Here is a 13,622-nt window from a genome sequence, read left to right as displayed (position 1 = left end):
GTAGATCATACAACAGACGGTTTGTGTATGTGCATATTACATTAAGAAAAAAAATATCACATATGTATATCATATATGTTCAAAAGGATTGAAATGGCACTTTTTTAAAAAAGGATAAATCATTAGTATTACCAATTTCTACCTCGAATTATCTGTTGTTTCTTTCAGGACAGATTTACTTGGCTTAATGCTGATTTTCAGACATGTTATACTATAAACTGTTTAGCTGAACTGCATTATAAAAATGTTGCAAGTTTTCCCCACAAAGAAATATAGCATAATTCCTTTCCAAGAATGAAGTTTATTCAGACAAAGCCCATGATCTGACCTGTTCTACAAGCAGCAGAATGGCATTCTGGTTTTGTTCTGCTAGTCATCTCATTGGTAGTATGGGCAATTAATCTAGTTTTTACAGATACTTCGTACCAAGAAAGTGAGAAATAACACAGCCAAATCTTTTTTTTGTATCCATATTCAACTTATACACTTATTTTACTTGAATGATCTGGAATGAGGCTTCATTTTTTCTTTCCTTGGCACTCATTTTTATTTATAATTTTTGCTTTCAAAAGCTCTGTAATATTCTAGCATCTAAAGCAAAAACATCCCATGGCATTGTAACTCTTACAAATAGAAGTTAGCTTTGCAAGTTAAAAAGCTTTAAAGAAGGACTGAGACCTAAAAAAATGACCATCCCATAGCTTCTTAAACAAAACGTTGGGCAGACCTACAGAAAAAAAAAAAATCAGAAAAACCTTTCTGTGGTACAGGGGCAAAAAAGTACCTATAAAAGCCACAGTTTTACAAAGAAATTCTTCAGCATCTACATACTGCAAGCCTCACAATAACCATACAAGCAGAAAGATTACTGCTTATTTTTTCCTCGAAAACAACTCTTGCAGACCTGATTCATATCACATAGTTTTAGCGGAAAATGGAACCAAGAGTCCGCAAAGCCTCCCAGGCCTGGCCTGCGCAGAAGTTTAGCAAATGGAAAACGGACGGCTCATGCTTCACTTGCATCTACATGTTGCCAACAGGCAAAAAGCCAGAAGAGGAATGGGGAGTCACTATTTCCTTAAATTAATATTTGAGAGAAAGCTTCTCCATACAAGTTTATCAAGTTTTCTACATAAGGAGTATTTTTCACACGGTACACTGCAACCCTTACACACCAGGCAAGTACTGCAATTGCATGAGAACAGGGAATTTGAGGCCACATTGCGGCTGACACCGCACTGACCAGCTTCCTACCTCTGGGAAAAGGCTTAATAGTCAAATCAGACTGGGGAAAGAAAAGCATTTTAATCAAGGTCTCAAGGCAGATCAATGGATAATATTGGTCCTAGTCCAGTAACATTTCTATGAGGTTGCATTTGTACCTCTCTGGAGATGACATAACTACATACATGCATATCACTTATCAGGCACTAACTACGTCTTCAAAAAAATCTTCACCTGATGGCAGATTGTGTGTGTCCTGGCAAGTGACCTCCCAAGTGATCACAATGTGCTCCAATAGTCCTTAGCCTCTAATAAAATGGGTCAAAATCTAATCATTAAAGTTCAAAGGGATATCAACCTGGGCAACTTTAAAAAAACCCCAAACCTAAGCATTAAAAATAGTAGCTTTATTCCACAGCATTTATAAAACTGTTGATCTCAAGACGCCAAAGTCAAAAGACACAGCTGCTGGCAGCTGGCCATTTGGGAGGTAGTCAGAATGACTGGAAATCTCGTGCCTTTTACATGCAACTTCTATTATTGTCTGTCTTTCACATCACAAGTGATACATTTATAAACACTTTTTAAAAATCCTTCACCCTTGAAAGAAAAGGATCCTAAAGAACAAGTTACCTCCTGTTTGTTCTCACCCACACGTGCAAGGAAGAGACTTCTGGGAAGGGTACCTTGAGCAACAAGTTTTTCTGTGGTCTATACAACAGAATCCAAGCGATAGAGATAACATGACTGTGCTCCAATCTAAGCTGCATTAGGAAGTCCTGTTTTCACAACTTGCTAACATGCCATCAGTAAGAATGTAAAGCTCAGTAGGACATAGTGTAAGCCATAGCATGGAGTCCATAAACTACACCATTTGAACCAGTGAGGCCACTCCAACCCACAGCCAGTTCCCACTGCTTGGGCAGTGAACCTCCAGTTAGTTTATCCAGTTCCTGTAAGTGAACCCCGATGCCTCAGTTTAAGCTCAAGCAGTTAAGCACACACAAGCTAACTAGAGATAGTTATATCCTTGTCTGATGATGCTTTTAAAAGCTGTTTGAAGGCAGCAAAGCAGCAGTGCTCAACGCATTGCCACAGGAGACCTGTGTCCCAGCTCGCCTGGCCAGGCTGCAGGTCCCTTTCCCAGCAGGGTCACGCTCCCAGGGGCCAGAGCACCCCCAGCAAGACTGCACTCTGCAGCCAAACGCAGCACCCACGCACCCCTTGCATGGACGAGAACAGGCTAAAAGAAGGTGCCTACCGAGACCTGCCCTGGCAGCAGCTACCTACTCCGGCCACCATCTTCCTGGGGGCAGTGGGGGTTTGGGTGCCAGCACCCTCCCCAGGCACAGGCTGCAGCTGGGCCCTCATCAGCTGGACCCAGCCCTTGCACACAACAGACCTAGGGTACGTACACAACTACCGTGTGCACGCACGCTGCTGCCAGCCACGCAGTGGGGTCACCACACCTCATCTCACACACCGAACCGTGACTGCATCGTTCAGGTTGGTGCAAGCAAATGAAACATGAAATGTGCTGGGCATTGTCACTTGTTCTCAGTTCCGCTTATTTAAAGCCTTGAAAACACCACCTAACACAGACTATCCAAAATATTTCCTTTTTTTTGTCAATACATAAATATTTAAGGAAATAAGACGGGATACAGCCTTGGCACAAGAGATGATACAAGGATCAAAATAAAAATAAAAAGCAGGTATACAGAGGAAGAGGTCAGCTGCCCCAATATTTTGGTCTTCACTGTTCATCGTGAAACAACAGTTCCCAGGCAGAGGCCAGTGGTCAGCAACTGGCCTGTGAAACAGCTTCAGACACATCTATTTTTTTGGGAAACACTATAAAATGGTCAACACTGACTTGCAAGATGATAATCAGCCTATATTTAGGAGCCACCATAAATTATAAAGTTGTACCTAAAAAACAGCAGTAACCACAGTAAACAAATAGAACAAGAATAAAAATTTTAAAAGTATTAGTGATTTTCTACCTGTTCAAGAGAACCACAGCTTAAAAATGCAAAGGCAACCTAAATAACTTTTGACTGCTCCATCACTATTTTAAGTTTCACTGACATGACACTAAAAAGCATCAATAATCAGGCATAAGAAAGATGAAGGGTTTTTTTTAAAAAAAAAAAAAAAGAGAGAATCTAAATCCTACCAGGACTTTTAAAGGTGGGATGTGCAGACCATTTTTTCCCCAGCAGATGTTTCTCACTGCCCTGGGGGAGGCAAAATGACCCCTATACTCAGTCACAATTTTATCAACCCTGGAATACAGTTCAGGCTGCAAAGTGACATTTTTAATACTGGTATCTGATCAAGCATTTACCTAAAAATGTGTATTTATACTCTTACTCAATACATAACATTAACAAATATTATGCTCTAATATTACAGTCCAATATTAGATTTAGTATTTTAACTCAACAATTGAAAATGTAAAGTTAATATGAAGCTTTGTAGTTAAGAATCCTTTGATTCCTTCACTCTTTGGAAGAGAGACATTAGTGATCTCACTTCAGCACTCAGCACTGCAAAACTGACAAGTCCCCAGATTTTATGGATTGTTTCCTTTTCAGAAAAAGGAGAAAAGACATAAAATGAAATTTTGCCTCTTGTCCTGTCATTAGGCACCACTGAGAAGAGTCTGGCTCCATCTGCTTATACCCCCTGACACACGTACACAAAATTAATAAGGTCTTCCCTATGCCTTTTCTTCTCAAGATTAAAGCTAAACAGTCCCAGATATCTCAGCCTCTCCTCCTATGTCAGATGCTCCAGTCTCTCAATAGCTTTGTGGCCCTTTGCTGGACTTGTTCCGGTATGCCATGTCTCTCTTGTACTGGGGAACCCAGGTCTGGACACAGCACTCCTGATGTGTCTCACCAGGACTGAGTAGCAAACAAGGATCACCACCCTCAACCTGCTGGCAACACTCTCTCTCATGCAGCCCAGAACGCTGGTGGCCTTCTTTGTCACAACGCCACACTGCAGGCTTGCTCATGATCAGATTGACCATCAGGACCCCCAGGTCCTTTTCTGGGATGTTGCTCTCCAGCCTGTCAGGCCCAAACCTGTGATGGTATATGGGGCAACTCCTCCCCTGGTGCTGAGCTTCATGCTTCCTTTTGTTGAACTTCATGACATTCCTGTTGGCCCATTTTTCCATCCTGTCGAGGTCCCTCTGAATGGCTGCCCTCCATCTTCACGTTCCCGACCAGTTTTTCCTATCTTGCAAGTACAGAGTCCAGCAGAGCACCTTCTGTTGTCACCTCCTTGATCACCTATGTTTGGAAGTTGTCATGAATGCTCTCCAGAAGCCTCCTACATTGCTTGTGCCCTGCTGTGCTGTTCCTCCAGCAGAGAGCAGGGTGGTTAAAGCCCTCCATGGGCACTTAGGCTTGCAAACATGAGGCTTCTTCCAGTTGTTTGAAGAAGACCTCATCTGCTTCTTCTTCCTAATCATATGGTCTGTAGCAGACACCCATAACACCGCCCAGATTGGTCTACCCAATAATCCTGACGCATGCACTCTCAACCGGCTCATTGACTGCTCCAAGGCAGAGCTCCATGCAACCCCCCCACTCTCTCACATAAAAGGGCAACGCCGCCTCCTCAGCATCCCAGCCTGTCCATCCTAAAGAGCCTGTATCCAGTTATTGAAGGACTCCAGTCCCAAGAGCTACTCCACCACACCTCTCCAACCTCAGCGAGATCATAGCCCTGTGACTGCACGCAGACCTCCAGTTCCACCTGTCTGATATCCATGCCGCCTGCATTAGCATAAGGCACTTCAGGGAGGTACCTACTCATGGATTTCCCAGAAAAGGTATGAGAGCTTCTGTAACTGTCCTGCAGGCACATACGTATTGCATGCCTTCCCGATTTCTATGTCCTGGTTTCTATTACACTAGAGCTACACAGCCAGGATAATGACTAGGACAGACCAATGTTGCTACATGTCCATCAACCTCTCTTCATGCAATCTGGTTTGCAGCAGAAAAATTAAACGTAGTTATGCTACTAGGCAAGTGACTAGACACCTAGTGTTCTCTCTGTTCTGTATTTGTTTTCAACCTCCTATCCATCACACCCATCTTTTCTTGCATAGACTTCAAGAGGTTTCCCCCCCCCCCCCCCCCCAGTATCCAAAAACTACACTTGTACATATAAATCAGAGAACTTCTTGAATACCCAGATTCCTTAGACTATTAGCTAGGGAGATAACAGCAGAAAGGGTACAGCCCTGTGTTTCCTATGAGGATTACAGTTACTCCAATAGCTCTACACATACAGTGACCTGGCAGAGGATTGCTATCACTCATGAGTGTTCTCTCACAACATCAACCAACCTTTAACAGGAAGCAATTTTTTTGAAAATTATGTATTCCTATCCCAGGAAAGAGGATATCACTGTGGACATCTTTACATAAATCAGCTATAAAAGTCACCGAAACATGAAGAGTTACATTGCTCCATGTAATACAATCATACTGATCTGAACCAGAGACAAGAACACCTAGTCATAAGCTAAAGTAGATACTGAACAAAAGCTGCAGATATGTTCAAGGAATGTTTTTAGTTGCTTAAGTCAAAATTATTTTAAAAACTACCACTGATTAACAGGTAGCATCTTAAAGAAGAAATCCTTAAATAAGCTTCCTCCTTCCTTCAGCTACAAAAAGTACACACAACTAATAAGCTATCTGAACTCTAACTCCAACTAGTTTTTATGCTTAAAGTTCACGAAAGTCACTACTGAGTCTTCACAGTAAGGGATATTACTGTAAAAAATTAAATTAAAAAAGCTATTAGTTCTTCAACACAGAGGTCTGAAATTAAAGAAAACTAGTATGTTTCATTGTTTGACAGGCATAAAGCCAAGAGCCTGAAATAAGTACTCAAAATAGGACATATTTTCCAATGGAGGTAAAGATTACAATATAACCAACAGGAATGTGCAAGCCAGCAATACTTAACTTAGCAGTTCATGCCAAACCATGATAGTCCGTTGTACTACTTAAAAAACACTGAAACTTGAGAAAGTGGTATTATTACAATTGTTAACAGTGGAATGCAAGAACATTTTTAAACTACAAGTCACACAAATTCATTTCATATATTTATTTTTGTAGAAAGAGACTATTCAGCACTTTAGGGATTTGAAAACCTGACAAAGAACTTGAATTTTTTTTTCTGCTACATGCAAGTTAAACACCAAATGTAAATGCTATCAGAAAGGTTCCAGTTTCCCCACAACTATGTCCTTGTCCAGGTTATGCTGATACATTGCAAGGAACAACAACAACAAAATAGTAAAAACCACCAACAGAAATCTCACAATTTAGCAGAAAAAAAACATTTTCTTCCTCTAGGAAAAGAAACTGTGTTTAGGACCTACTAAAATAAAGAGTTTGAGAAGACATTTCAGAAAGAATCTGGTCAAAGAAAAGACGTATTTCACATCTCTTAAAGCTCCAACAGGGACACGTGGAACTTTAAACAGAAGTATAAATCAACAGCACTCTGAGTATTTTTAACTTGAGTTGCAAGCAAGGTATACTAATTATTTTAAGGATCACAGTACATTTAGTTTTATTATACAGATTTCTGCCACCATCACACACACACAAAAAATCCAGAAGAGAAGTAGTAACTCCTGCTTAGCCCTTCAAACATAAAAACCCAACATAAATTTAACACGGAGCTTGCCATCCCCACACAGAAGCTATCACAGTCAGAACCATCCTATCTAAGTTACGATTGCCTATTAAGCAGCTAACTCTCTCAAAATCTACTAATTTATGCCTTCAGGGTCTAGCCTCTAATAAAACTATTGTTTGTAGCAAAGTCTCAGCAGAGGCCCAGGTTTCCTAGAGCATCTCCATCTTCTTTAGCACATTCAAATCCAAGTGCTTTTCTTCCCCCCTGCCTCCCCCAACTTTGCATGTCACACTTATCCGTTTAGCATTCTCTGTAGTTGAAACAAACTAGTAGAGAAGTCTTAGAAAAGTATTAAAAGTACACTTTCCCAAAGAGTTATGCATTAGGTAGGGAAAATATACTTGTTTAAATACAGCAAGTTTCACCTGATGGATCAGCAAACAAAATAAATTGGTTATCATCCAAGCATGAGAACTAGGCATTGCATAAGTACAGTCTTAGGATCAGGCAACAGCCTCAAGGGTGACCTTCAGGCAAAGAAATTAACAATTGATTTTCAGTAGATTTACAGTAAGTAAGTTTCACCTAGATTAAATTGTGCAAAAAAGTTTTCTAAGTATTTCTGTCAATTCCCTCTAAAAAAAGCAGGACTTCCTTTGGTGAAAAATTACTAGTTGAGCATTCCTCTAACTCCCCGTGACAGGCAAAAAGCACCAAAACCGAGGGAGCAGGACAGGGGAGTGCTCCCCCAACGCTGCGACGGCAGGAGGGAGAGCTACACAAAGGTACTCAAATGACCTGCTTGTACTGACTGTTCATACTAAATTTGAGTTACAGTACTTTTAGCCTTACTGCCTGAAAAATAATAAATGATCCTTTATTATTTTTAGAAATCAAGCCTATATTACATAAATTAAGATTGACATGATTCCTATAATTCTGACCTACTCCAGTTAACATATGAAGGCACTAATGTCAGTCAGTACTAAATCAGCACAGGGCACTGCTATTTTCCAAGATTCCCACTTGGTATCAACACAACCTGCTCTGTAAGCAACAGCAAACAGGGTGCTTGTGGTGCTGAGTACTCTTCAGAGTTTTCTGAGCATGTAGGTCGGTGCTTTTCTTCATGAGTTTGTTTATCAATAGTCAAGTATATACTGAATTATCTCATGAGGGAAGAAAAAAAAAAAAAAACCAACAACACACACCACCCATAAAGTTTTGGGTCCCATAATTAAAATTACCGCAAAGAGTCCTCAAACTGAAAGATGATGCATTAAAAAAACAAAATAGAACAGAGAAAAACCAAATTCTAACAGGCACACCATTGTTTTTTTAAAGAAAGAGCCATATATAATATGGTACACACACCACTGCTAGAGTTAGACTCTTATTAAAAAACAGCATGGATTTGTTTTTTTACCCAAGTACTGTTGTGTGATAGTGCATTATAAAGTCAAAGTATTTAAGCATGTGCTTACATACATCCCATCAAAACCCCCAATGTCTGTTAAAGAACATGATGTAGAAAAAGGATTATTTGAAATGCAAGACTGGCATAACACACTGTAGCCAAGAATAAGACACACCATGCAAGAGAAAAAGGTGTTGCTTTTTTTTTTGGTTGGTTGGTTTGTTTCGCTTTTTAAGGTTCATGGCCAACTTGTCTAAGTCTATTGATTGCTGTGACATTAGCTGTTAGATTATACTTTTTGGTCAGCTTTTCTAAGTTCAGTGTTTTTCATTTTTGTAATAATACTCAGCTGCTATGGCACTCAAACATGCACTAAGTAAATTATTCCACAGTATTAAGGCACCTGAGCATTCACCAGAATTTAGTGCAGAGCAGCTATAATTGATAGGGCTACTATGAAATATCATCTTCTGTCACTGCTGAAAAGAATAGCTGATCCATTTTACTCAAACTTGCTTCCTGGAAAAAAGAGTTTATTCTAAAGAGATCTGTTCACCAACAAACTCTGATGAAGACATGCAGTGTAAGATAGCTTACTCCCCACTGCAAAGACTGAGATTTGTTTATGGAACATTATTCCAGTCATCTATGAGCAAGTACTAAAACAGTCATACAAAACAGTTGGACACAACAAGAAAAAAATTGTTCTTATGTTCAAAGCTTTTACCACAGCTTTTGCATTTTCTGATATTCCAAACAGAAAAAGCAAAGCTCTTAGAGAAGCTCCCTCTACCTTTCATTTAACATATTTATCTTAAGGCTATTCAGAACCAAACTTCAAAACACCAAAAATACTAGAACTATTATTTCAAAGTGGGGGGGGGGGAAAAGTACCAGAAGCACCCTCAAGAGATTTTCTGACACCTCAATTCAGATTTGGTTTCTGCTTCAGATACAACTGGTAGCAAACTAGCCACATCAACTCTTTTTTGAAAGAGAGCTACCCAGTGTCTTGCTACAGCACTTACTCCAGTTGTGGACTCTGTATCTGACAGTAAGGTACCCCATAAGCTATACAGTCCGCTCCGCCCACGTGAGTCTCGCTGAAGTCACTATTGTCCCTCAAGAAACTATCCACAAAATATCAAGTGCAGGAAAGATGAAAATAACCATGGCAGAAATGCATATAAAATTCAGCAACACAATCACAGAATGTAACAGAAGCACAAAGCCAAACACTGAGCTTCTTCGTATTCTTTCTACTCCTGATGGTTTTTTTTTTTTTTTTTACATTTCACCATTAGTACAGTAAACAACAGATGTTGACTAGCAAAACAATTAGGGATCCCCAAGCAAGAATGAGAACATTTCCTGATAGGTTTTTTCAACAGATGCCATTTCAAACTTGGCTTTAAAGACAACTGAACAAAAGATGACATATTCTCACTTTCCCATAATGTAAGAAAGCTACGGTGAATGCTAGAAGAAATCATAAGTTTTTAAATAATTTTAAAAGTAAATTTCACAAGTGTAAACATGCTCTCTAGCAGCTGGTAAAAGCAAAAGAAGAGCCTTTAAGCATCTAATATGAACAAGAAGCTGTATTTTCACCAGCTTGAATTAAAAAAAAAGGCAAAAAAATTGGATAACCTTTGGAAATCAGAAATCTGGTCATCACCACTTAGACTACAGAGATGTTTCCCTTCCACAACGCAATTTTCACATATTTTAAGAACTTCCAGTGAAGGATCTGGTATTAGAAACCATAGGAAACACAACCCTATGAATTGTCTAACAAAAGTTAGTTTCTGGAGATGGCACACTGCTTCTTTTCCATTGTTCCTTTCCTACTACGGGGAGTCAAAGCTTCCACACCCAAAAGATGGCCACAAAAAACAAAAGGGGGGGGGGGGGAGGGGGGAGTTAAAAAATAAAATCAACTTTGGCTTGTAATCAGCAGTATAATTGACTCCTTGACTCCGAATTTCTGGGTACCAATTATAGATCTGGCTTCATGATGCTCTTTGTGACACCCTGGCAGATCTACTCAGTGCTTGAGGTATTCTCCTACAAGAAAAGGATAAGTAAAACCTATCTTGTAGGAATTCAAGAGATGAGATAAAAACTCATAAAGTACAGAGGAAACTGAATGAAAGCAATAATGTTTAAAAAACAATTCACAGTTTTCTGACAGAAAGAACTATTATGTTTGCCTCCTGTTTCCTAATAAGCAGTTTTTCATTACCAATAAGCCAGAAAGTTTAGGTTTTCACACAAAATCACTTATTCCCGAGTCCAACACATGCTTTTCTTCACAAAAAAGGATAAATATCTGATGCAAAAACTCCTCAAACCATCACCTGAAGCATGTGTATTCTAGACCGGACATACAGCAACCTCTCATCAAAAAGCAGGCAGCATTCTGTTTGTGCTTACTCACTGTACTCTATCAACCATGCACTTTTTACTACACTCTTAGGAGGATAAGAAAGAAAAATTTACAAAGGAGCAAACAAAAAATCTCACATTTTGACACTGGCTACTACTGGATGACACAACCTATACAGTATTTGGATTCTGCTTAGGAGCTTTGTTTACCCTCGCATGCTTACTACCTCAGGCAGTAGAAGGAACGACTGTGTGTGGGATGAGATAATGGAAATTTATTTTGCTACTAGAGGAAAATGTTAAGGCAACCTTCAATCTTCTTACAGCATTTTGTAACTTTCGACCCTTTTTCCTACCACTTAATACACAGAAATACTTTTTCTTTTCAATACCCACATGTTTCTTGTTTTAAGACACTTTCGATGAGTAAATCTTTATAAATAGTTGTTGCTGATTATGAGACTTCTGTTTCCCCGAACTCCTTCCTCTTTACTGCATTACACAATGAGGTTTTTCTACTAGCACTAAAGTATTAACTGATTAAAGATTAACTCACCCCCAGGAGAGAGAATCTCAATTAAAAAAATTCCAATCATTGTAGTCACCAAGTCAAACCACAGCTCTTCAGTGGCCAGCCCCACTCACCCGCTCCTGTTCCTCTGCTAGCTCCCGCAGCATCCCTTCGCTGGAGGAGGCAGGTGCTCTGACAGGGGATGGTCAGGGAGCAAGTACCTACAGTTCCCAGTAAGTGAATGAAATGCTTTCCATGTGACACGCCACATGAACAATAGTGAAATAGCTGTCAGGTGTTTATTTGGTTTGAAAATGTACGTAAATACTTGAGTTACAATGTTAAATGTAACATTACATGTTTACAAAACAGTAGTCCCAGAGGAAAGAGTATGCGTCTTGAAACCATCATCATCTTTCCTTGTTGATCCAAACATGCCCTAAGATTTGACAACGTAAGACCTGAAACTCACCTCTGCTCTCGCGGGCTCTTCAGAGCAGACAGCAGGGAACACGCCAGGGGAATTATCCCACTCAGCAACATCCCCAGCTGGTTTAAATCTATTTATCTGCTCTTTACCAAAAAACCCAGCAATTGCTACTCTTATACTATTTTGTCAAAAACTGCCTACGTAACTTCCACTGAGAAGTAGATAATTCAAAACATACTGGGACAAAATATGTCGTCTCAAGGAGAGGGGGAAAAGGAGGAAAAAAAAAAAAAAAAAAAAAAAAAGGCTGAGCCAAAGGCAGAGCAAGTCCTAATGCAGCGGCTGCCACTGTCAGCTCTCCCGGCGCCGTCCCCGCTCCTCCGGCCGGGACGCCCGGCTTCAGCGGCTCCCTGCCCGCTACGCGGCGGCCTTGGCTGTTCCTCGAAAGCCGAGAGCCTGAACCACCCTGCCAGAGGGGGGATATTCTGTTTCTAAAGCGGGATTTCTGAGAGACCTCGACCTTCCAAGCTGCAGCCTCTCAGCGCGCCGGCTGCCGGTGCGGGACGAGCTCCGGCGGGGCTGGGCACCGACGCCACCCGCGACGCCGGGGCCGGCCCGGTCCCAAGCGACATCTGACGGCCCGGGGGTGCCCCCGTCACCCGCCGACCGGGGCTGGCGAGGCCGGGCCAGGGGCCGCGACGCTCGGCTCCGCTCCAGGGGGAGACAAGGCGCCTCCCCCCCCCCGCCCCGCGCAGTCCCGTCCGGAGAGGCCACGACGGCGCCCGGGAGCCCGTGCCCGGCCCGCGGGGCTCCCGCCGGCCCAGGAGAGCTCTGCGGCGCCGGAGGCGCTGACAGGAGGATCCCCGGCCCGGCCGGGAAGGGAAGGCAGCGCATGGCGGGCCGGGGACGCGGCCCCCTCCCCTCGCGAGCCGCCACCGCCCCGCGCCCCCCGGAGACCGCCGTCGCCTCTCCCCGCCCTCACCTTGGAGCATGGCCTCCAGTTTCTTCCTGTCCACCCGGAATCGCTCCTCGCCCCACTCGGGGCTGTGCAGGGGCCGCGGCGGGCCGGCCGAATCCTCCTCGGAGCCGGGCACGGGCGAGTCGGTGCTGCGCTCGCTGTTAGAGCCTGGATCGGAGAGCGGCTGCTGCAGGTACCCGCTCAGCGGGTCGCACTGAGCCGCCATGGCGCTGCCGGGCGGACCCCGCCGCCGCTCCGAGCCCCACTCGGCCGCCTCCCCGCGGGACGCTATCTGCCCCCACAGCCGCCCCCCCGGCTCATCCCAGCCGCCGCCTGCCAGAGTCCCGGCCCCGGCGCCGCCGCCTGCGCCCGCCTCTGCCTCCGGCTCCCCGCCGAGTGTGCGCGTCCCCGGGCCGGCGGCGGCGTCCGCGGCTCGGCGGCGCCCCCAGCCCGCCCGCAGCCCGCACAGCATCTCCGCCTCCATTGGGCCGCCGCCGGCCCGCCGGGGAGGGGCCGGGGATATCCCCGGCCGCGGCCCGGGAGGAGGGGGCAGCGGCGCGGCGCAGCGGGAGGAGGGAGGGGAGGGGGAGGAGAGATGCCGCCCCCAACGGCACCGCCTCCGCCTCAGGGCCGGCCCGCGCCGGGGTCCCTGTCAGCGGGGCTCTAGGGGCGCCGCCGCCGCCCTGCCCGCCCCGGAGGGCGCCCCTCGCTCGGGGCAGGCCCCGCCGTGAGGTGAGCGGTGCCCGGGGCGGAGCGGGGCGGGGGGTGCCGGGCCGCCCGCGGCCCCCTCGGCCATCCCGCCTCCGCCGCCTGACGGAGGGTCGGCGGCGATCGTGCGGTGCCGGGTGAAATACGTGGCGGGCGGGGTGGCGGCCCTGGGAAACGGGCCCTAAATAACACCCCCGCCCCAAAACGGTCCCCTTGAAACGTGCCTGTGTGTGCAGGAGAAACGGGCAAGCCAAAGTTTTGCCGGCGTGTCCTGGAAACACCGTTTGCTTGGCGTGGCTGA

The 13,622-nt window shown here is 44.3% G+C and overlaps 1 protein-coding gene across 1 annotated transcript in view; it reads right to left on the bottom strand.

Moving 5' to 3' along the window:
- The window catches only part of BICC1 (BicC family RNA binding protein 1), a 115,560-nt gene extending 102,415 nt beyond the window's left edge, over positions 1-13,145 (bottom strand). Inside the window, exon 1 of the mRNA XM_075505273.1 lies at positions 12,638-13,145. Coding sequence (XP_075361388.1) covers positions 12,638-13,097 — 460 coding nt within the window. The 5' untranslated portion in view covers positions 13,098-13,145. The remainder of the gene's footprint in view (positions 1-12,637) is intronic.
- Between the last annotated feature and the right edge of the window lie 477 nt (positions 13,146-13,622).

Source organism: Mycteria americana, chromosome 6, assembly GCF_035582795.1.
Source record: "Mycteria americana isolate JAX WOST 10 ecotype Jacksonville Zoo and Gardens chromosome 6, USCA_MyAme_1.0, whole genome shotgun sequence".
Lineage (NCBI taxonomy): Eukaryota > Metazoa > Chordata > Aves > Ciconiiformes > Ciconiidae > Mycteria > Mycteria americana.
This window is presented reverse-complemented; position numbering and strand designations above follow the sequence as displayed.